Source organism: Chironomus tepperi, unplaced genomic scaffold (assembly GCF_022539635.2).
Source record: "Chironomus tepperi strain 1889 unplaced genomic scaffold, CSIRO-AGI_Ctep_v1 contig_161, whole genome shotgun sequence".
NCBI lineage: Eukaryota > Metazoa > Arthropoda > Insecta > Diptera > Chironomidae > Chironomus > Chironomus tepperi.
This window is the reverse complement of record NW_027226283.1, coordinates 471,669-496,249: the sequence shown is the minus strand read 5'-3', so window position 1 is coordinate 496,249 and position 24,581 is coordinate 471,669. Positions and strand designations below refer to the sequence as shown.

General features: G+C 29.0%; 3 protein-coding genes and 1 long non-coding RNA gene across 11 annotated transcripts; 3 read left to right on the top strand and 1 right to left on the bottom strand.

The window, feature by feature from the left end:
- Positions 1-637: 637 nt before the first annotated feature.
- Mef2 (myocyte enhancer factor 2) lies at positions 638-18,220 on the bottom strand. Of its 8 annotated transcripts, none has more exons than XM_070637526.1 (9): positions 12,441-12,585; positions 5,932-6,315; positions 5,655-5,858; positions 5,298-5,583; positions 5,123-5,227; positions 4,935-5,059; positions 4,672-4,859; positions 4,341-4,591; positions 638-4,272 (listed from the first exon to the last, which is right to left on the bottom strand). In XM_070637526.1, the coding sequence occupies exons 2-9, from the start codon at positions 5,983-5,985 to the stop codon at positions 4,136-4,138; spliced, it is 1,350 nt and encodes a 449-aa protein (XP_070493627.1). In that variant the 5' UTR covers positions 5,986-6,315; positions 12,441-12,585; the 3' UTR covers positions 638-4,135. The 8 variants fall into 8 exon arrangements, with proteins under 8 accessions (XP_070493627.1, XP_070493628.1, XP_070493621.1 ...); XM_070637527.1 differs by having other exon boundaries at positions 4,672-4,811; positions 12,441-12,584; XM_070637520.1 differs by lacking the exon at positions 12,441-12,585 and adding an exon at positions 18,112-18,220 and having other exon boundaries at positions 4,935-5,227.
- Positions 13,794-14,423, top strand: LOC139088337 (uncharacterized). The gene is made up of 3 exons (XR_011544209.1): positions 13,794-14,027; positions 14,098-14,167; positions 14,224-14,423. It is a non-coding gene; the product is annotated as an uncharacterized lncRNA (long non-coding RNA).
- Positions 18,221-18,449: 229 nt separating the features above from the next.
- On the top strand, positions 18,450-18,984 carry Bet1 (blocked early in transport 1). Its single transcript, XM_070637388.1, has 2 exons — positions 18,450-18,661; positions 18,730-18,984. The coding sequence occupies exons 1-2, from the start codon at positions 18,526-18,528 to the stop codon at positions 18,921-18,923; spliced, it is 330 nt and encodes a 109-aa protein (XP_070493489.1). The 5' UTR covers positions 18,450-18,525; the 3' UTR covers positions 18,924-18,984.
- Positions 18,985-19,123: 139 nt separating this feature from the next.
- LOC139088178 (uncharacterized) lies at positions 19,124-24,133 on the top strand. The gene is made up of 5 exons (XM_070637260.1): positions 19,124-19,683; positions 19,875-19,937; positions 22,816-22,944; positions 23,036-23,346; positions 23,415-24,133. The coding sequence occupies exons 1-5, from the start codon at positions 19,399-19,401 to the stop codon at positions 23,989-23,991; spliced, it is 1,365 nt and encodes a 454-aa protein (XP_070493361.1). The 5' UTR covers positions 19,124-19,398; the 3' UTR covers positions 23,992-24,133.
- Positions 24,134-24,581: the final 448 nt, after the last annotated feature.

Below are 24,581 nucleotides of genomic sequence, written 5' to 3'. Positions count from 1 at the left end.
ACAGAATCCTTATTAACTTGAAACTCATCATGGCTTCAGAATGGAACCAATCTGTCTGGAGACAAAAAATAAATTTTTTAATCGAATTCGAAATATCTTAGATTTTATATGAATAATCGACTTTAGCCTATTAGACAAAGAGACGTGTCAAGAAGGGAAAAGAGTTAGTTTGATGATCAAACCGCCTCCTCTCGCTTTTTGGAATTTTCTTCAAATTCCATGCCCGAATAACACTCAAACGGCCCAATCGGTTAATCGATCAAAAATTAAACTTCAGATCAGAGTGATTATGTGTAGATTTCGGATTTGGTTGAAATCCGGGACCATACAATTGTCACGCCGATCTAATGCAGAATTTTGAGTCGATAAACTATCTTGTGCTTTTCGAGTAGGTTTTCAATTTTCCTATCTCAATACCTCTTTCTGAATCGGCCCTGATTAGACTTCATATAAAATTCAAGTTGACTTCGAGTTCTTGAATTTGATTCACTCCGTGGATTATTTTATATAAAAATTGATCATGTCTGGATCAGAAAAATACCACTCAGGAGTTCAAAATATAAATAAAAGGAAAATAAAGGAAAAGTAGAACAGAAAAGATAAATAAAGAAAAATAGTAAAAAAATAAAATAAAAAATAAGTTTTCAATCAAAACTTTTTATTAAACAATATTAAAATTATAATAACTAAATATGTATAATCTCTAGACAATTAGAAAAAAAAAGAAATTTAACTTTTAAGGTAAAATTTTTGTTTTCTTTTAAAAGAATTGTATTTAAAATAAAAAGGAAATAAAAGCTACCAGAACATTATAGAGAATACTAACTTAGTGTTTACTAAGCCACATCCTTTTCTTCTTTTTCATACATATTTTCTAATTTCTTTTATGAATAGAGTACAGTATCCAGTAAAGACTTAGAGAACATTGATTTCTTTTCTTCTCATAATTTTTTTTTCTTTCTTTTTTTTTAATTTTTAATGAATTGATCCTTATCTATTGACTATTTTTTTTATTATTACATATAAGTGAAATCATTATATATGCATGTATATATGATGATATTTTATTCTCTATATTTTTTTAACATTACAATTGAGTCTGAGGTGTTGTTTTAATATTAAAGCAAATAATAACTATGAAATTATTTATAATAGGTAGTAATAATGATCATCTATAAATTAAAGAAAGAAGAAAAATGAAGAAGAAAACACACACATTGCAATAAAAACGAAAAAGAAAAACTCATTATCATTATGTGGAAGGTGCGTCAGTATTAAAAAAATTTGACAGATTTTGGGGGGATTAATTTGATTGTGGATCAGTTCATATCTCAACATATTTCTCAGATTCTAGAGTATTTTCTTGAGAAAAATCTATCAAATTCTTCTAAGTATGTACACCTTAATTATGACGAAATTTTAACTCAATATGAATTTAATTTCAATCATTATCAAAGAAATAAAATTATTGATATTTTTTTTTTTTTTAATATTATCAAAAATGAAGTAAAGATAAAACAAAACACAATGGCACACAATTCCACCTATATCGACAAAAAATGTTTTTTTCACATCTACCTTAACAAGCATCTTCACATTCAATGCTTTCAATTGAGTATCTACAAATTACTAATAATTATAAAATAAAACTTAATTAAATTGTATTTATCATTAAAGAAGAAAAAAAAAGACTGAATTGAAATTCTAAAAGATACAAACAAATTGAAGCTAACGAAAAAATAGTGTAACGAGCATTTTAAATTTGAATTTCTTTCATAGTGTTAGTGGAATTTTTTTTTCTTGTTTTTTTCTTCACTCTACTGTACTTTTCACGTGCACCATTCATCCCAACAGACACAGAGAATGCATCAATTAACAAAGCAAAGTGTGACCTCTTAGTTCAATTTCTTTAAAAATGTTCGAATTTTTCGAAAATCAAATTTCGAAAATCGAATTTCGAAAAATTCGAAATTGAGAATACAACACTTTGGTTATTACGAGTTGCTCTCAAGAGCAGAGCATGCTAAACTAGAATATTGAAGAAAAACAAGCTCTCTCTCTCTGCCTGTTATGGTCTGTTAGTTAAGATTCTGACAATATGTCAAGCACTCCTGTCGAAATTCATACATTTTGTACACACTAACACAATATGGTAATTGATGAAAGAATAAAATCGAACATATGACAGTAAAAACGTAGTACATATTGATTTTTCTTTCGACTCACATATGCAATGTGCTTTCATTATGTATATTGAGATATTAAAATTACAATTTTTCAACTCCAATCATCCTTCAATTGTAATTGTAAGCGCATTTTCAAGTTAGTGTCTTTTACACATTATATCCGTCTGTCACAGCATCTACTCCCAGAGATATTTTATCCTGATTTCTAACAAATATATTTCACAAAATTTATTGGCAGCAAAAGTGATGTAAACTCATCCCCAAAAAGTAAATAAATTCCCTGCTTACCATGAAATTTGAGTCCTTTTTGGATATACTTTGCAGATTTACAAAATAAGAATTGTATTTTAATATTTTTGTGATCATTTGACGGAGAAAATGCGCTGTCAATTCTTTTTTAAATTTTTCTAATGATTATAACATTATTTTTAAATTTTTTTTTGTTTTGTTTTCTGCACTCAAGGTTCACATTTTGTGATTATAATTCATCATTTATCAAAAATCATTTTTTTTTTCATTTTTTTTATATTTCTAATACATTTGTACCCAATTTTTCCGTAAATAACATTAAATATATAGATATATATATATATAATCATTTTCACAATTTTTTCTTCTTTTTTATATATATATATTTTTTTCAAGTAAGTACACATTGCACATATCCTCGATTTTTCATACATTTTCAATTTAGACATGTATTCTCTTTTTTAATATTACAAATTTCATCATTTTTTTTTTATGTTATGTGAAATCATGAAGTATGGCGGCTCGGAAAATTTAGAGCATTAGTATGGTTTTGTGTGTGCACTATCCAATAACATCCTAAATTGTTTAAGATTTATACTTTGGCTAGGGGCGGAAGTTCCTTTATATTTTTCAATATTTTTTTATTACACCTACATTTTTTTTTAATTTTAATATCGATCATGTTTATGCTCTTTTTTTTAATCGTGCTTGTTTTTTGTCTAATTAATTATCTTTTTAAGCTTTTCACATTCAAGATGTTATCGCCCTTTATTTTTTTGTAGCAGAGCTCGAATGTCGACCCTAACAGACAAATGAGGGTGCTCATGAGTATACTCATTAGCATGCTCATTGTCTGTTGGGGCAAGTCGACTTGGAGCTCTGATTTGTAGTAAATCTATATATTATTCTAGACTACGTTGCAAACTCAAATTTAAATGATCAAAAATATGTTTTTGAACTCAAATCTACGTTTTTTAACAAGTTTAAATCAAATTAAGGAATTTGATGAAAACCCATAAGTTTTATGGTATCATTCTTATACACAAAAGAAGTTGCATTTTATGCAATAATTCAAATGTACGTATTCGCATAACTGAATCAATTATCTACGGTGATATATTTCATTTTTTTTTCGAATACCATCTGAATGGCACTATATTCTTTTCATTTAAAAATCCATGTTTTTTAGACAATTAAACTTAAATTTTATATTTGCACATAGTTACTATATAATCCATTTATATGGAAATTTAAAGTAATGTAAAATAATAAATGTGAAAATGACTATTTCTCTTCATTTGAATGAATCAATATTTTAATCAATTGCACCTTATTCCAACATATAAACGTTACGTTCTTTTCCTATTCTCTTTCACTTGCATTGAATTTTTTCATTATTTCTTTTCTTATATCCTTGTGATGTAATCGTTTCATATTCATTTCATGAAATGAACTTAACACATGCAATTATTGTATTGTTCACTCATCTTTATGACACTATTTGAAATATTATGTCGATGATAATAGATATTGTTAACATCAGATGATGATACTGATGATAGATTTATTGAATTGATGTTGTTATTATTATTATTGTTGTTGTTGCTGTTGTTGAGTAAAGTCTTACCATTGTTCATACAATTTTGTTGAAATTGATTGACATTCAAATAATTATTATTAACAGCACCTATGTTGTTTGGCTATGTGGCCCATCCCTCTGAAATCCGCGGTCGCTTTGCATGTGATGCATTTTCGTAGTCTGGTAAATGTGACGATAAACCACCAATTGACTGATTGTGACTGTGACTGATTGGTGAATGTGGCGTTGTTGATGAACCTAGAATATCCGTAGGATATACTAATATTAAAAAGTTTTGAATTAGCACAGCAAATATTATTACTAACCGATTGTAGTAGGTGTTAAATGACCGGTTGAGGATGGCCGTGAATTCATTAAATGAGAATGATTTAAAGTGCTACCTAAAGAACCTGCATGATTTCCACCAATTATCGATGATGCACTTAATGACTGTTGCTGGTGACTAAGCATTTGATCACGGGGAGGTGATATCGGTTCGGCTTTTATTTTTACTGGTATAGGTGATGTAGAGGAAGGCGGTGGCGTACTATTTGAGACAGCCAAATGAGGTATTCCACTAAAAACGTCCAATTGAAACAGGAGATGGCTGATCAATAACAGTCGAAAGCTTTTAAAAGATTATTTTGAAGTACATACCTGTTGTGTAATGATGCACTTAAATTTTGGTGCGATGAGTTCCACGAAGTTATCATGTTTAGGTCGGATGACGTCATAGAAAAATCTTGAGCACCAAATGAACTTACAGGATACGAATTCAAACTCGGTACAATGGGAGTCTGTAGAGCAACAACAGGAGTATTTATTGTAGTGGCTAGTCGAGCATACTGTATACACATTATATTTTACATAAAAAATTTTATGCAATGCATTTTTAATGAACGGAGACAGGAAACTCTTACCTCTGAATAATTTAAATCATCTGATGTCAGATTAGATGACGATGTTGGAGTTGAAGGTATAACAACTCTAAGATTTGTACTTCGATTAGATGGCGAATGTTGTTTACTATGTAATAGGTGATGTGCTGTAAATTGATAAATTGACAAATTAATTGAGTGACTGCAAAGGCTGAATAAATAATGCTTACATTTATTATTATGGTGACCAACAAGCCCAGGACTAGGACTAGGTGATGGACCGAGTGGTGATGACGGATATCCATTTGACATTTCAAGCATTGTATTTGGAAAAGCTGAAATTTCATGGGAAAGTACTTAATAATTAAAAAAGAAGAGCTGTCTTAAAATTAATGGGAAAATTACCTGAGTCAGTTTCAGAACTTGAAGGACGTGGACTGATATTTTGATGTGCCATTTGTGGACTCGCTTGAAGTAAATTTCCATCATTATAGGAGACAGGAACTGAAACTGGTAGAGAATAACTATTTGCTGAGCCCATTGTGCGATTAGATGCCAGTTGATTCCTTTGCATCATCATTTGAAAATCTTCATCAATTTTATTATATTTTGCTTCTGTCCGAGGTGTTAATGTATAGCTTTCCTCAGGTTCGGGTGAATCCGGTGACATTGTTCCATTCTTGTTTTCCTTCTAGAAACAAAATAAATGCACAGTTGTTCCATCATTATTTTGAATGGATTTATTAATGATGTTAAATGTACCTCAATTATATTCTTATTAGTTAGCGATTCATGTGGTTCATTGTATTCTGTATACTTAAGTAAAACTTTATCCATATCTGTACTTGCATATTGATATAATTTGTTACTGCTGGAGAATATTATTAACGCTATTTCACAATCACACAAAACTGATAGCTCGTATGCTTTTTTCATGACACCAAATTTTCTCTTATTAAATGTGACCTGCAAAATGGTTTTAAAAAAATAAGTGTCATTGAAACATTTTCGGTATGACTCAATAGTTGCACACTCTTACTTGTCTATTTCTTTCATCTGTGATGCGGGAAATTTGAATTTTTTTCCTACCCATAATGGCACAATTAAATGTTCAATTTTTTTAAATATTCACAAATTTATGCTGTCTGTCACTTAAAAAAACTCTGTTTCCAAATCCAATATTTGTCCTTTTTTTTAAACACAAAAAAAAACCTTGCTGCGTTACTTTCTATCCAAGATTTCGTAACGCGTTCTCTCCCCGAAAAAAAAGTGCGTTGTTCCTTGCTTTCTATATCATCAAAATGATTACGTACAAGCCGGTTGTTTTATAAAATAGAATTCTTGTTCAGTGTTGGTCTTCCTTCTCAAAAAACACAAATGCTCTTTCGTAAACAAAATTCAATTTGATTACTTTATGTAAATCCTAAAATTAAAAAAGAGTAAAAGAAAAATTAAGAATCATTAATAAACATTGTGACATTTTAATCTATTTTTCTAAAGGTTATTGTCGAATTTGTATGAACTTGCAGTACTTAATATGAATACTTAAGTATCAAGGATGTATTTTTGAATGTATGCATACAGTTGTATTATGAATCAATACTTTCAATGAAATTATTCCAAATATCAAGAACACTTTCCGCTGTTTTCAGCGCTTTCCCAAAATTGTTTTAAAGTCATCAGCATATAGCACAATATTTACGAATTATTATGTAATACAATAGTAGGAATATATAATAAAGTCATGAAAACCTTACAAAGTTCATATCCTTGTGCTTTAGTTTTACTAATATCCACTGCATTAATTTCAAGGTCTACTCAATGCCATTCCTTTTCTAAACATTATTTTCACTACGTTTAAAAAGAAAAACTTGTGCAATGACTTTTAGTAAAAGCTTTCGCATGAAAATAAATGAATTTAATGCTTAAAATTCACGTACACACGAGTTTGAATATATATACATGATTATATACTTGAGAATGCTTAGAAAAAGGCAAGGAATGAAGGAAAAGAAAGGAAAATATGAGAAAAAAAATGAGAGAAGCTATAGGAACAATCATAAATGTATAATGAAGGATATAATTTATAATTCCGTTCATCTACGTCATCCATCTGTCTCCTAAAGGAAGTACTTGCGTCATTTTCATCTTATTCAAGTAATAAAATATTCATTATTGAAAAAAGAAAGTTAGTCTCGGTAATAAAAGATTAAGTTGATGTGATATATATAATATACATTTTTTTTGCGATATTTTAGAAGCTTTCAATAAAAAATGCAGTACTTTTAGAGATTTGTGATTGTTTGAAAAAAATAAAACTTCAAAAGTTCATCTGTATAAAAATAGATATTGAAAACGTGCACAGAGCTTTTTATATCTTATTTTGTATATATGTATGAATGTTTCTTTCTACTTTCTCTATATTTATGAGGGTAGAAGAGTAGGCGAATAAGGGCTATTTATACATGTATTTAATGTACATACAACTGTACATAAGAAAGAGAGAAAAAATAACAAACTGCGTGCGGCATTGAAAATATGTGAAAAATCAATAAAAATGGGTATTTCCACTAATTTTTTTATATGGAAAATTTAATTAGGAGAAAATGTTGAATTTTAAACCATAAAGTTCTTAAATTTTAAACATTTGATGACTTCCTCTACAATAAAGTTGTCAAACACAAATTATTGGAATTAAATACGCTTGTAAACAGCAAGTCAGGCAAATTATTGAATTTTACTCGGCAAATTTCGAGATTTTCTGTGACTCTTTGACACGGAAATGTTAAAAATGTTAATTTATCGAATATTATTCTCTCCCAGCTACTTATTTGTCAAAGTGTGTATATGCTTTCCAAAATCATTTTTTACGATTGGAATTATCAAGTGCCTTACGATAAATGATTATGAACTTAAAGAATCTTTAAAGTATACATTTTTTTGCGATAGTAGATAATTGTTGATCTGATAGAAAACGTATAAATTTCGAATAACGAAATCTTGAGTGAGACTCGAACTCATGCTCTACAAATTCTGGTCAAATGCTCTTACCACTGAGCTATCGGGGGCTATTCGACTATTTGGCAAAGTGCAATACATAAATTAGACGATATCTGTTTCTCCATTCCCTAACAGGCAAAGAGCATATGCTCTACGGTGCTTGAAATCTATCATTGGGAATGTAGTAGTTAACCCTAACAGGCAAAGAGCATGATTTTATGCTCTACGGTACTTAAAAGCTATCTCTTTACCTGTTAGGTTTTACTATTACATTCCTAATGATATACCCATATTGAAAGGTCATTATTGGAATCTAATTCCAACAGATAATTATTAATAGAAAGCAGTACAGGAATAATTCGCCTAATTGGCTTATTTTCATTAATAAATTCCAAGAAATCTTAAATTATCCTTTCTTAATCTAAAATACGGAAAAATGTTCAAATAAAGAATCATCAGAAATTTATAATAAAAAAAAGTATGTAATTAGGCGCGTAATTTCAAAAAAATTGTCAAAATTCCATTTCCATCAGATAATAATTTTTTGTATGTATACAATGATACAATGACGTAGAGGTCATACTGAAACTTAGCTACCTTAACAAACAAAAAATTGAAAAAAAATGGAGTCAAAATAAAATACTTTTTAAGCTTTGATAGCTTTTAAGTCTCTTTGAGTGTGGTGCACATGTGTATGTACATTAAGAATGAAAACAAAAATTTAAGTTATGAGTATGTACCAATATCAGTGACGTTGCCAAAAATGATAAGTTGTTACTTTTTATTTTTTTTTGATAAGAAATTGTGAATTTGAATTATCGATAGAGAAAATTAATAAAATACCTTCACTGTTTATGTGATATATGAGTATGTAGTATGTATGAAGGAGATCCGTCATGTATCAGCATAAAAGTATGTACACGTTCCACAAAAGTCACGTTTAACTCTTTTATTTTAAATTGTCTTAATGGTAAAAATTAAAATAAAACGTGTATCATTTCATGTGACAACAACAAGCAGCATATATGCTCCGTAGCAGTAGTTTCATTCACTAACATTCAGTTTTTTTATTTTATTTTCTTCTCAATTAGTATTGATTTTTTTTTGTTTTGAAAAATCTATATTTTCCTTGATTTTTCTCTCGCTCTTCCCCGTCTATACGTTGAGTATAGAGTTTTAATTATTTAAAGAGTAATCCTTTTATATTTTGATATATTCACTATATATATATATAGACTTATTTATTTATCCATTTCATTCTTAATCAATTTTGTATATTAATTCTATTTTAGATCACAGCTATGAAGCAGTATTTAACTAATCATTTCATCTTTTTTGTCATTTGTTCTTTAAGAATTTTAAAATAAATTTCTCTCTGTGTGCAGCTATAGTCGATAATAAAATTTTCTTTTAAATATATATCATTATAAAAATATTATTCATTATATTCTTTTGTAACGTGATTTAAATAACATTTGGATTTATATTTTTTCACTTATTCACTTCTGCTTACAAAAAAAAATTGCGTCAAGACAGAAGTACATCAGTCACAGCAAACAAATAACGACTGAATGAACATATGAGAATTGTGGTTATCAAAAAAAAAAAAAAAAAGAAAGAACACATTTTTCTTCTTTACAGTTTCTGCTTTTACGTCAATTCAGTGTATAGAGAACATTTTTGTATAGGAAAAATTCAATATAAGAAAAGAGATGACTATATATTCTACCCTTATAAAACTTTTATATGCTCAGAGAGACTTTTTTTTTCTTCTAAAAGGCGCAACTCTCTTTGCACATCAAGTGAGATTTTACTTTTTTTTCCTATTCATGCTACGTCTACCATTATATATTAGTGTCATAATGTTCAAAACAAAAAGGAAAAACTATTGAGAAATGAGAATCAAAATGAGATGAATTCCTTTGCATAGACTCATAATAATGCGAAAGTATAGTAAATCAAAGCATAGAATTAACAACAACAACGTTTGTCCTCCTTGAATCTTTTCTCTGTATGGGAGATACAGTGATTTTTCTCTTTATCGTCATTATTTCTTTCTATGCCTTTATGATCCATCCATGGGACTCGAATATTTTCTCAGCTCCATGGATGCATTTTTAAGTCATGATCTCCTACATTACTGACTTTTTTATTTCATCAAAATGACCTAATTGAAGATATATTCCTTCATAAACTACATGCTATATACTTAGTATATAATAAAAAAATTGTTATATTTATTTCAATTCGATTTTTTTGTACCTTTCTTCACCTGGCGTCAATACCTAAAGCAAAAAAGCTTTATGCGGAGTGACAATTTCATTTAAGCTTGATTCTTTGCCTTTCTTTTATATAAAATAAAATATAGTCAAATGTATTTTGTGGAAATAATTTAAAGTACTTGAAAGATGAGTGGAAGTTTTATGGAATTTATTCAGATGTATAATATATCGGTGCCGCATGTACAGCATTTATTTCCCTCTTTTTTCCTCTGATTTTCGTGTGTTCAAATTAAGGAAGACACTTAGTGTCTTAAGAAATGAGGGAATAACGAATAGCGGAAGCAAGAATTATGAATTGCAAGATACGCGTGGCCCTTCTTCTTTTAAACAGATGTAGACGACTCTTTCTGCTTTTCATTATGAGATTGAGATGAACTCACGCTTTAATTTTTATGTTCGTATCATGAACATAAGAAAATATAATCCATACATTCGTCATAAATTTCAAGATTCTTTTTTTCTTTCCTTTACTTTACTTTAACCATTTCAGTATAAACATTAATGTGTAGGATTTCATGTTCTCTTTCTCCCCGTACACATGTTCAAAAACAAAATAAGTAAAATAAATAGTTCCCCTAGATTTTTAAAAATCAGCTTCGTACTGTTGCTACTGATGTCTATAACTCAAATGAATAAATAATGAAGTTTGAATGTTTTAAGCTGTTTGTAATTATGTTATCCGCAGTTGCCAGCACTAATTTCTAGTACATACCTAGAAAAGGTTCTAATCTGATGATATAAAGGCTGTTAAGTTTATCTTGAATAAATAAACCTTAACATGAGATTTGACTTTAGCAAAATGCCGATGTATAACAAATTCTCAATAGCCGGATAATACGAATACAAAATGTCATTTAAAATCTGCACAGGAAATCTTTTAAAGTCATTGTGAATCCATGTGGATTCGTCATGGCTTCTTTCACTTATTTTGTATTGCTTGTGTACTTTTCCTGAGCGGCACAATGCAGCGAACCGCATTCTTTAGTGTAATGAATCAAAATTAGCCATAATGGTGCAATAAGGACAACTTCACGTGATAACGTTAATACGACGACCTTGGAATGTCCTAGTGAACACGTTGTGCTGTTCGAGATAACAGGGGCGTAGTCAGGGAGGGGTTCGAGCTCTCTAAATCTTTTTAAACTCAGAACAGAATTTTCCGACTAGGAAATTTGTTCTAAATTTATTTTAGTTTCCTATATTCATTAAAATCCTGGAGAACCTTAAAGAACCTTCCTTTCAAGAATATCTGACTACGTCCCTGCTCGATACAATCCCAATTACCTCTAATTCACTTTAAGCTTGTTAATATCAAGTATTACTCACTACCTAGACTAGACCAATAAAATTCTCAGATGAGTTAGCTCTGTCTGGGAGTTCAGTCAATGTCTGTTAGTCCAGTCAATGCCTGGCAGAAGTAATGTCTAGTTTAGATAAAATATGGTCAAAACAATAATTTAAACAGTAAGATAGACTGTTAAAGCTACAGAAAGTAAACAATATATCCGGAATTCAAATGTAGCCTTTGTGTCGCTCGGGTATATCCAGATGCCTGTGCTGTCAATATTCCATTAAATTAAGGATAACATTTTTCACAGTTTTATGAAATTCAAAAGATTTTACTCAAAAAACATTTAAAGTATTAAAAGAAAATCTAGTAAGAATCTAGTAAAGTTCTAGAAGAAATAAGCAAAATTCATTGCTGCTGATTCGGATCAACGTAAAGAGTGAGGAAAAAATTTCATTAGTAATATGTGAATAACGTGAAAGATCACCAAGACAGTAACTAATTCTTGAGAATTGTGAACAAATTTTAAATTTTTTTTTTTCGTAGCCGACGATCACCCAAAGATGCGATTTCATTTAAAATATTTCCGGTAATTTAAATCCATAAACACTTTGAAAAAGGAGTGTCAACTTTCCTAACAGATGTTGTCATGTCTAGGATACGATGAGCTGTTCTTTAAACTTTTTTTTTTTTCTGTGTGTGTACATAATTTATTAAATAGAAAAAGAAATGAGAAAGTACCTTTGATACGCAAATAAAATCATGTCTATTATTACCGCCTATATGCATATATATCTGAATGTTTGTTCATTATAATTAGAGAATTGTCTATCGAAAGTCTAGCACTATATGCTTCGAACATTTACACTACTCCTTTCTGAGATATTTATAATATTTTTTTCCGAATTTAAAAATTACACAAAAGCACAATTAACGTACTACATATATAAAAATATCCACGAAAAAAATATACTTTACTTTATTAAATCAGTTTGGACCAAAAATAAATTTCTTTTTTTTTTTTTGATTATTTATAAAAATCTATTTTCACTTAAGAGTTGCTTTTACTTTTCTTTCAATTTGAACCATCTCTTTTTTTTAATACACTAAATACATTTTTACGATGGGACACAGGAACCGCTCAACGTCTAACGATGAATGTTATATTTTAAAGTTTATTTAAACAATCGCACTTACATTTTTCAGAGAAAGAAAATTTTTCTTATATAATTTTCTTTATTTACTTCTATATCCCCCGACAAAAAAAAAAATGCTTGTGTGTGTACCAAGCCCGACTGACTGAATCTGAATCTTCCAATTTATTTATAGAAAAAACACCGAAACAGCCGTAGCAGTAGAAGAAAAGTGTGAAATTTATGAAAACTCATTTTTACATTCTGAATATATTCTGAAGTAAATTCTTATATTTTCTCGGAAGATTTACATAATGTCATCTTTTTCCTGTTCCATACAGTCATCGCATTTAATTAATCACATACCTTACGCACTCATACGCATTCATAGAGATAGAATCTCTTAGCTTGTGTATAAAAACTGATTACATGGAAAATCAATCTCAAACTTATGTTAGAAAGTCATGATGATGATGATCTGCTGTGTGCGTGTATTAGATCAGAAAGGAAAAGAATGTGAATCAAATCTTTACCGAAAATGATTCATGCCGAGAGATGGACTCATGAGACATTTTTTTTGCCAATTTTCCATTCATTATTAATATTTTTTTTTTGTTATGAAAAACTACCATTTTGTGTATGTGTCGATTTATACTAGCTGAGATATATAAGCAATTCAATGCATGTGTATATATACACATATTTTCTTTAAAAGATTTCTTATTTTTTTTTTTGGCAACGATTCAATTTTAAGCAATTAAAAAACGCCATTTCTTTTTCTCGAATCACGATCGTTGTCTCTGCTTGAAAAAGGTTTGTAACAATTTTTCCAAAAAAACTACGTTTTAAGATATTTTATTGTCAATCTACAGCACAGTATAGCAATGAAAATGTCATTCTTTTTATTATTATTTGTTGCTTTACTTTTTCTTGTCACAAACTGATTTTAAATCTCCGAATACTTTTTTACTTTATTTTATTTTGTTGTCATTATATGCTATATATTGTTGTAAACGATGACGAAGATGCCGTAGCTGAGAATAATGTAGGGGTTATCATGATATAGCACGTGTGTTTTCTAATTTTAGAAGAATATTGATCTTGTATTATTTGTAAGATACAAACTGTGTTTTTTTTTTGTAAAGGAATTAAATTTTTTACAGCACAAACATGCATTCATCATCAACATTTATAATTTCTTCGTCTTAGAGACAGCAGAGGCTGCTCATTTTTCATAACAATTTTTTGTGCAAGATTGAGTCAAAACGAAAATTCTTTTATGGATACAGACGCGTGCCATGTGGCTTTATAAAACCAGACATAAATAACGAATTGTGAATTTGAGTATATAAGGAGAAATGAGAGGGATATATAGTTATTGCAGGTGCTACTTACAAATTTTAAATTTACAAAAGAGAGAAAACTTTTTTTGGTGGGAATTAGGAACTGATTGGATGATTGCAAGTCACTAATTGAAAATGTGATTAATCATTTTTTTCTAGAATCTAAATATAAATTTCTTTTGTCTGGCACTTGGTCAATTTTTCAAAAGGACTTTTCATCATTCAAAAAGTAAGACTCAATAATGATCTCATTCTATAGCATAACAATGCCTTGATACATTTTAGAGCGGAAATTAAGAACGATCAAAAAACAACATAAAATGATGAAATATATGTGGAGACATCTTTTGGCAAAAGAAATTACCAGTTTTTGGTGAGTAGCTCAGATCGATTGGTGAAATGTGATGTCACTGTTTTGTTAAGGATTTTAAATTCTTTTGATGATTTTTTATTCATTTTTATCATTTTTTTGAAGTCTTATCAATTTTTTCACTATGATAATTTTTTAATGCTTAACTTGATAAGAACTTAATTAATTTTTTGAAAAATAAAATTCACTTCTTCTTGTATATATCACAATGCCCTATTACAGCATATATGCCTCAACACTTTTCTTATCTTTTTATTATTCTGCGTATAGATATTATATATATTAATTGCGATTATTTTATCGAGAAATCCGTGTTTCGCTTGAAACATTTAAACTGTAACTGAGAAGTAGTCTATAGACTTTCCTGCTTAACTCTTAGCCTTACAAAAGAATATTTATAAAATTTTTACAAATTTAGTGTTCGTTTAAAAATAATTTCTCATCTTTTTTATTTTTGAATCGGTTTTTTCAGTTTGAATCTTCAAGAAAAATAAAGCAGAAGAAAAGTTTATAAAAAGATATTCACTCAATATTGCTGTACAATTTTGCTATTTATATAACGAAAAATTAGTGTATTAACATCTTTTGATTCTTTGCCTCAAAACAGCATGTAAGCTTATTCACATCGATAAAAATCAATTACCGATCAAATACTTTTCTTTCTTTCCAACCTGCTGCTCCTGATAAATGTTGACAGATTATATTTATAATTAAGTTTTAACACTCAAATTATTAGAGAAAATACGAAAAAGTTTTGATTTATTTTCGTCACATCATCAACATTCACTAAAATTCATAATTATTATTTTGACTGTATTATGTGTTTGTTTACAGATAAACTTTAATTTCTAGTTCAGTTCATTAATGATTTGGGAGGAACTGGTTACAAAAATCGGGGATTCTAGTCAACTTATTATATTTCTATGCTGGAGACTTTTTGGAGCAATTTTTTCGGAAATATTTTTAATTCTTTCAAATTTCAAGGTTGATGATGACTCTAAGCTTTATTTTGTTTACAGCATAAACTCTACATTGTATGCTTTATGTTATGTAAAATCCAGTTTTACACGATCCTAATATGTTTACTTTGTGACTATAAACTAGTTAGCACTATATTACAATTTTAATTTAATTACAGCTGCAAATTGATTTATTTACGTAAACACATTACGTTTGCAGCTATAATTTACAGCTGTGATTAAATTACAGCTGTTAATTTAACTAATCCCGAGTGGACAAAAATACGTTCGAATTAGTCATCCATTGGAATTGCAATCGTTTATATTTACGATTAAATACTGTCTTCTTGCATTAGGCACTTACGTAAAAATTAAAATTAATTTATTTACAGCTATAATCTAATGTTAACTAGTATAGAATTACTGAGTTGAATTTTAGGGCTATTCAGTCGGAGGCTGTTTACTTACTAAGTAACGTGATAAAATTTCTTTTTAAATCTTTCTTGTTAAAAATTCTCATGCAAATTAAACAATTTTGTTTAAAATATTAGAAAACCATAGAAACGCACTTACTTAACCCATCGCCCACTAACCCTATATATAACCCCATACATCGAATGTGTATTGAAACTTCACTATCATCTAATTAGAATGCCCCAGCTTATAAGAAAGTTCAATGTTATATGATAACTAAGACTAAGATCTTATAAAACATGATGATGGGAAATTAGTAATTTATTCGCTATTTCAGACTTTTATGCGGCTATAAAGCTTTTATATACCAGCTAGAGTATAATCCCGACAAGCATGGTGGTAGAAATTTGTATACTTCGTCGAGTGGAATGAGGATCAAATTATAAATTTTAGGTTCATATTTTCAATATTGAAAAGAGGCGGGATTTAAAATGCACGGAATGACAGAAAGACAAGAAGAACTAAATTATATTAGGTATTCCAATTATAAATTTCAGAATTTAAAAAATAAAAGTAAGAAAACTTCTAGTCATAACATGCATAGAGCATGCTCTCAAGAGCAGAGTAAAGTGTAAGCAACGCTAACGAGTATAATCATGAAGTGTATTTAAGGTGAGCAAGCTCACGAAAGCATGCTCTTTGTATGTTAGAGTGAGATTCTCAAAACTCTTTGAAAATACACAAAAATAAATCTCAAGAAAGTTTCAAAATTCTAGTACAAATTCATTCTTAAGGAAATGGGCGGAGTTTTGAGAAAAAAATGAAAATTTTGAAAAAGAGGAGGAGCCAAATTTGAATGACTGAGATGCTTTAAATTCAATATAAATTCAGAAAGAAAAAAGAAGAATGCTTAAAACTCGTGTACTGTATCCAGCAAAACAAGCCCACTGTATGCATGTGTCTGCATTTAAACCATATTGCACAACACCTGAATCTACGGTATGCAGTTGGATCAAAATATTTTATTATCGAATTCCTGTCTGCATTCTGAGACTGTGAATTCAATTTTTATAATTATCCTGAATGAAGTTCAGATCAGTTAAGAAAATACAGACATGAAGACTCAACTGTTGATGGACATTTTTATGATTTTCAAATAAAAAAAATTCATTTATACAAAAAGTTGATGCTATTGAGGAGCAAAAACTTCTTGTCAAAGCTCATCTTTAATCAAGACACAGTCAAAAAAAAAAAAGTTTGTCATGTGTACATGCATCTTGAGATGACTGCTGTTAACACACACACAACACTTATTTTTTGAAAGATATGTTGCCTGGATATAAAATTGCGCAAAATATATATGAAAAAAACTGAATAACACAAGCGGAAATATTGTTAAGAATACGGAAATGATTATAAGATGTGAAAGGATTTATAATAATCATCATGGTTTGTTTATTTTAGACATATCAACTGGTTATAAGTATGTATTTTAGCATTTACCTCCGTCTCTCACTGAATAAATAATTGCTTAATTAATGACCCATGAATGGCTATTATTATTATTATTTGTTGTTATCATGTCATGTTACATTTTACTGGTTTTTTGAGTCAAGTTAATAAAAGAAGTTATGATTTTGCAGCAACAACTTTGGTATTTAAAGAACGTCATAAAGCAAGTTTATCCAATTGTATAATCGAATCAATTTACACTAACAAATCTTATTAGATCGATTTTCTCTCTCCCTCTCACTCTCTCAGCTTATTTGATTCTCTTTTCAATTCCTAATGAACAACAAGCATTCCTTTTTTTTACCGAACTTGAAAAAAGTCTTTTTTATCATGAACTTTATTTAATTTGTTATCACCAAAATGAACGAAATGCAAAAAATTCTTATTTCTTCATGTAAAGCACTTGTTTTAATATTTATCATCTTTTTCAATAAAATGTACTTGTTTGAGGCAGTAGTCGAAATATATGATGATGTCATAATATGGGACACAGTGTTTTTTTTCTTTAATTTACAAATACATATATTTATATAAATTTTTTTTTTTGTTAAGAAAATGTTTAAATGTATATACCGAGCAGTCTGATTATAATTTCGCATATTATTATTTCTCATATCTGATTATTAAGGATTCTATTTGTTGTAGACATTTTATTATTATCATGTTATCACATTAAAAAATTTGAAAACTTGAAGACACTAAAAACACAAATTTGGCCTTGAGAAGCAACAAGTCACATATATAGATATATAATACGGACAAAAATATGCAAATTGAAATACATACAAACGAAAAAAAAAATTCTCAGCTTTTCGCACATTTCAATTTTAATTTTTAATATAATTGAAAGAAATTTAATTAAATAATCCAAATGATATTCAAATAATAAGACACAATTTCGGTAGAAATTTGACATACCTTTTTCGTTTTTTAACATTTTTCCCGAAATAATCGAAAAAGAAATAATCAAGATTTTCTAATAAGACTGAAATTTTCTTTATCACTAAGCATAGGATGTACGCAGGGCATTCAAGCCTCTGCTGACTGTTAAATTTTTTACAATTACATTTTTCATGTCAATAACATCTTCTGGCACATGATTAAAGTTGAAGATTTATTGATTTAAAATACTATTTTCAACTTTATTTAGCTTTAATTTATAGAATTAAATTGAAATTCAACATTTTGTAAGTTCGAAAAAGCTCTGCAAAAATTTAACGGAAAAATTCAAAATTGCTCAGTTCGAAAAGCTCCAATATTTTTGTCGACATGTCATTTCGAAAAAGTGATTGAGATTGTTTTGTGATTTTGTTAAGATAACTAATAAATAGAATGATGCGTAGGCCACAAAATTATGGATATGAGCCGTTGGCTCAAAACCCTGGTGATTTAGAATCTGAAAATGATCGATTAGCTGAGGAATTAAAGGGAAAAATTTCAAATCTTAAAAGTTTGACTATCGATATAGGTAAATATTTACAAATCATAGCTATAGCTGTTGACTAATAAGATTCTTGCCTTAATTATTTTTTTCAGGAAATGAAGTACGATATCAGGATAAAATCTTAAATGACATGGATGATGATATGAGTAGAACTGGATCTTTTATGGGAAATACCATTGGCAAAGTATTAAGACTAAGTAAACGAGGAAGAGGCTATACTTGTTATATGTTATTGTTTGCATTACTTGTATTTTTCATACTTTATCTCTACATTAAGTTAAGATGAAATACTTGTGTGGTTAAAATCTATATTTGAAATTCATAAAGCTAAAATATTTATATGGGAACTGTTGACTTATTAATTTGTTATGCTAGTTACTGGAAGTGACGACTAGTCGTTAAAATGTTTTTATCGGAATAAGCGGAAATAATTTTGTGAATCAGCGAAATATGAATTGATTTTAATTAAATTAGCAAAATATTTGCATATTTCATCAAATCAGCATAGTATATCCAAGCATAACTCAATACTCATATTCAATTATGAAATGTCAGCTTAATTAGTAGACATTTACATTCCATAACGGACATGAGAAAATCAAAAAAGTGAGCAATAAAAAGCTACGAGAGTTTATGCTCTTCTATATTATTTACTGAACTTCTTGAATGAGTTGAATTTGATCGTTCGGATGTGTTAGATGTTATTTTAAAAATATGCAAAAAACATAGAGAATTTAAGAAAAAAAAATTTCTAAATCAAAATGGAATCATGTGAAGATTTTGAAAATAGTGAAATAAACGGTGACCAAATTGAGATTGATTTTAAAAGTTCCTTTGCCCGTTCCCTATCTGATAATACAGAAATAATAGAATTTGATAAGTCAAAGCAATTGGCAATTGATTGTAGTGAACATAGTGTTGTTAAAAATGATGTTGAAGTGAATGAAAAGTATTTTACCAATAAATTTTTAAGTGACAATGGATTCAATAAGTCAGATGAAGATAAAGAGAAGCAATTGTGGAGTATAACGAAAAAGAAACATCAGGTAAGAAGTCAAATTTGACCCAATTTCTTTTCTCTTTATCATCTTCTCATTCCACGACCTTAATCAATAAATAAAGATCAAGCAAAACAATGAATTGACTGTGACTGTGACTATATCTTGCATTTATAATTTCATTTGCTATAATTACTTCATAAACTTCTATTGATTATTTTATTTTCTCTTCCAAAAAGGTTTTAAATGGAAATTGTGCTATTGACTCTTCAAATGATGCAGAAATTCTACGGTTAAGAAAGGTAAAAAATTGCTTTTTATTGTCTCGCTCGGTGCTGCTGCTGCTTGATGATGATGATGATGATGTTAAAAATAGATGAAAAAGAAGAAAGAAAGTTCCATATCTATTCATATTTTAGAAAAATATTTTATATTTACGGTGATATTTTAAGAAATTCTTCCTCTTCTTAAAGGAATAAGAATGAAATGAGATACATACTTAAAGCCAATAAAATACAAATTTATTTAAATGCATGTGTAAAGATAGACAGAAACAAAAAAATCATAGAGCTGCTCGTTTTTTTATCGAAAGCTTTTAATTCTTAAATGCATTTTCACTTTTGTAATCACGATATTCAGCTTTCTAAAATTTTCTTCGGCTGCATACAAAGCAATAACAAAAAAATAATTTTAATTTCTTCTGAACAGATTTACTTCTCGCCAATTTATTAATTGAATTGGACGACTTATAAAGTCACAACAAGAATTGATCTTTAATTGTATGAAGTCATTAAAACTCGTTGTTATTTCTTCTCATAACTGCTAATACCATAAAATGATTAAATACCATATATTCACATTGATATATAATTTCCGTATATTTTTATGCAACAAAAAGAGCTTTCATAATAGATACTTTGAAGTTGGAATATAAAATGATCAATACTTGTAAAAAAATTAAGCCAATGTTGGTCATTGTCATTTATGACTAACAAAAAATATTTAATTGAAAGACAATTTTTTTTTCTTGCTGTGCCTGAATGAAAAACAAAAAATGTGCAAATTGTTAATTTTGAAGGGCTTGGACAGAATTAATTGGAATTAAATTTCAACGGTTGATTTAAATTTAAAATTCATGCTGAAATATTTTTCGAAATTGACTTATTTTGAAACAAAAGACGTTAATTACTGGAAATTTTTGGCAGTAATTTTATGTTAATTATCGATTTTAATCTCTTTGTTAGTAAAAGCATTTACGTTGTTATCCTCTCATAACATTTTGAGCTTTATCGTGGATAGTTTAAGCTCCTTTTTTGCGGATTATTTGATTTCTCATTTTTATTGACTTACTTAATTTCTTCACTGGCTGTACAGATCAAATTTAATCCATGGCCTTTTATAGATATCGCCTATAAGTAGCTTTATTACTGGATATGGCTGGCTACGACTTGCCAATTCTCGATTCCAAGTGAAATATTGTCTCGATCGGCAGCTTCCTTCCATGTGTGGGATGTTCACGTGAACTACTTCCTTACATCACTGAGCGTATAAAACTGGTCCTATAGCTGGCATCCGTATGTTAATTTCCAATACGAAATGCAATAATGTCAGCAGCTTCCTTCCATTTTTTATTACAATTTAACATTAATCCGGGTGACATGCTGCTCTGTTTGCCATTAATTGTGTTCCTCATGTAGTTCATAACCCAAGCAGTGAATCGTAAGGTGTTAATGTAGTAGTTGAGCAGGTTTCTGTTCCTGGCAAAAACGGCTACTTCTAATAGTTTCTTGTGCTTTTATGTTCCAAAACATTGCCTGTCTCACAAACACACTTATGAAGAAGGCCCAGCAAACCTCTTATTAGTACCAAATGAAAACCGTAAGAATGCGTCCATATGACTGCCAAAAACTAGCTTAATATCTTTGTTTGCTTACTTTATGCTACTCTGGAATAATGATGAGTAAGGCAAGAATAAGGCAACGTTCTGTTTAATGATTCCAATGACTTACAACAGAACATAATTGTTGTCAGGAGGAATTGAAAATAGTGAATAATTTTGAATGAAAAATAAAACGTGTCGAAGGTAATTTTGTATAAAGTTCTGTGGAAAACACGTTGATAATTCAATTAATTACCATTTCCTTTCAAGAATAATGAACCGAAATTTCACATACATTAAGATTTTTTTTCGATTTTTCCTGTCGGTGTTTTACATTAAATTACTAGATATATTATAGAATATAGTCTCTGAAATTTCCATACAATACCAACTTTACATTTCATGCTGGTATTTGAGTCTCTTTTTTTGTATAAATTTTCATACAGTTAGAAACGGTGTGAACATTGTGATTCACCTTAAATGATGATTGTTCTCTTAAATAGAGGAAAAAATGTTACTTTCTTTTGTATGTAGAACATAAAATACTCTCATATACTTTTTGTGGTGAATCATTGTATGTGTGGTAATTTAATTAACTACTTTCTGTCTATTCTAAATTCATCCAGCTAAAATTCATTCCCTTTGCTGATGTAACATATTCCATACTCTACTCTAAATTTACTGAGACATATCTTTCATGCATTTTTAATTGATCTATTCAATTATAATTATTCAACCGCAATCAACAAGTGACAGTAGGAAATTTAATACCTTCATGATAAAATACACAAAATCAACAGAAATATTTTACTTCATTTATTGCTCTAAATATATATTACATACTAACTCAAACAATGGCAACAATGGATGTTTCCGCACGGGCTATGATGCATGAAGTCTGAAGTCGTCGTCGTAGTGTATCCGGTCGCAAAGATTTATACATTTCAAAATATCATTTTTGTTGGTTTTTATTTAACTATGTAAAAAATTTACACAAAAATTCTTAAAACATTTTTGATACTTTTTTTGTAACAAGAAGAAGTCAGGCAAGAGATTTTTTTCTTCATAATGGAAGCATAGGCGTTTCTAAAATAATTATAATGCAAATTTTTGATTATGCTATGGACTCTGACACTTTTTTGTCTGTTTGAAATCATGAGCTTATTAGATAAAGCAGGCAGAAACCAAATAGAGAAAGTATGACAATGATGAATTTTAAAGCCTAAACAATAATGCACATGCTGCTTACATTATAATTTACTAGAATATTAATTTATTTGTTTAATTTTTTTTTATATAAGGAATGTCAAAATCTGATTGAAGAAAATAGACGGCTTAATACAGGAATGGATACAAAGCATGACAAGAGTTCAGTACAAAACACGGTACTTTTAACGAAAATAGAGACTTTAGAATGGCAATTAAAGCAGGTATAATATAACTTTTATTGCTGATTTTGTAAAAATATTGACAGTCATCAATAATGTCTTCTTCTTTTTATTGAATTTTATGGATATGTAGGTGGAAAATAGTCGACATATGTACCGGGCTATTTTGGAAGAGGTGTCGAGATATCTTGAAAAGTGTCATACAAGTTTTGATATATGGCATCAACAGCAGGAACAAGGAAAAATAGAGCGATCCAAAAGTATATCATTCATAAAGAAGGACAAGTTGTCATATAATGAAGCATTTTTAAAAATTAATGAAGCGGATGGAATTAGAACTCGAAGTAGTACAAATCTAAATTGTAGCACGCCCTACAGCGCTAAACAGAAGTCTGGAACATTTCTCAGCGATTTATCTTATAGTAGCTTTAAAGATTTCACGTGGTAATTACCTAATTATATTAAAAATCTCGTACCTGATATTAATGATCATAAAATTTTTTTTATTGTAGGCGAAGACCGAAAAAGAATAGTGAAAATAATAAAATAGAAGAGAATTTATTAACATTAGATTTAACAACCGATCAAATAGATATCCAAAAGTTATCAAAAGAGGCTTTCCGATTACACAGAACTGTACAGAACTTTTTATGTACCCACGAACCATTATTGTCACAATCTTCGCATGATAAAATCAACAGTAATGAAACGTCTGACTGCTCATCCTCATCGCCCTTTGAAAATGAATTACAAATATCATTTGGAAGTACTGACGACTCGTCCAACTCAACGAAATCAAATTTCGAAAATGTTACCTTACTGTCAAATTCAACGGAAGTTAAGAAAAATGTAAATTTCCATAAATCGTCTAAAAGATCGTCTGCGACGGAGGACGAAAGCGGTTTTTCGTCAATGAGCTCATTTCACGAAATTGGATTACCTGTGCCCTCAGATACCTTATTAGAGAATCGATTTTCTAAAAGCAATGAACTACAAGTATTGAAAAGGAACGATTTAGAGCGAATAAAGAATTCAAAGGACAACCATGTGGAAAATGATGACAATACATTTAGAGTATTGTGGGTATGAAGGAAGAAATGAAGGAGGCGATGGAAGTTAAAAACCAAAGAGACAAGAATTTCATTTTCATGAAAAAAGTGCATTTTATTGATAATTTTTTGTACATGACATTAAATCATTGATTTATAATAAAAACGAACTAATCTTTTAATCACATTGTTTTTAATGAAGCAATGCGCACGAGTTCATAATATTTACATATAGCCAGTTGATTATATTTCTTGATAATCGTCGGTAACTTGAAACCACATGAGAAGCAATAAGAGTCTTATTTGACACCAAGAAATAAAATAACAGACATAACAAAATAGACATGTAGAGGAGAACAAAAAGGCAGAATAAGCATGCATGAACATTATTGTGTTACTTAATTTCATAATCTCTAGAACTTAATCATAAACATATCAAAAAAATATTTACAAAGTGCTATCAAGGAAAAGTTGTTTGTTTGATGTTGATTCACGTACTTAACCAATAATCTAGTACATTGATAGCGGCCAAACGACGAATTGTGGGATGAAACCTTAAAAGTGCGGTAATTGTGTCGGCATATAATATTCATTATTTATTAATTTTTTTACTGATTTGCAGGATTTAGG

Excerpts from the sequence above, each read along its gene's own strand:
- Mef2 (XM_070637520.1), bottom strand. The coding sequence starts at position 5,985 with ATGGGTAGGAAAAAAATTCAAATTTCCCGCATCACAGATGAAAGAAAT. Across the intron at positions 5,584-5,654 it reads CTAATAAGAATATAATTGAG|AAGGAAAACAAGAATGGAAC; the intron begins GTACATTTAACA and ends TTTTGTTTCTAG. Across the intron at positions 4,592-4,671 it reads AGTGCATCATTACACAACAG|TGGAATACCTCATTTGGCTG; the intron begins GTATGTACTTCA and ends GGACGTTTTTAG.
- Bet1 (XM_070637388.1), top strand. The coding sequence starts at position 18,526 with ATGATGCGTAGGCCACAAAATTATGGATATGAGCCGTTGGCTCAAAAC. Across the intron at positions 18,662-18,729 it reads AAGTTTGACTATCGATATAG|GAAATGAAGTACGATATCAG; the intron begins GTAAATATTTAC and ends TATTTTTTTCAG.
- LOC139088178 (XM_070637260.1), top strand. The coding sequence starts at position 19,399 with ATGGAATCATGTGAAGATTTTGAAAATAGTGAAATAAACGGTGACCAA. Across the intron at positions 19,938-22,815 it reads AAATTCTACGGTTAAGAAAG|GAATGTCAAAATCTGATTGA; the intron begins GTAAAAAATTGC and ends TTTTTATATAAG. Across the intron at positions 22,945-23,035 it reads TAGAATGGCAATTAAAGCAG|GTGGAAAATAGTCGACATAT; the intron begins GTATAATATAAC and ends ATGGATATGTAG.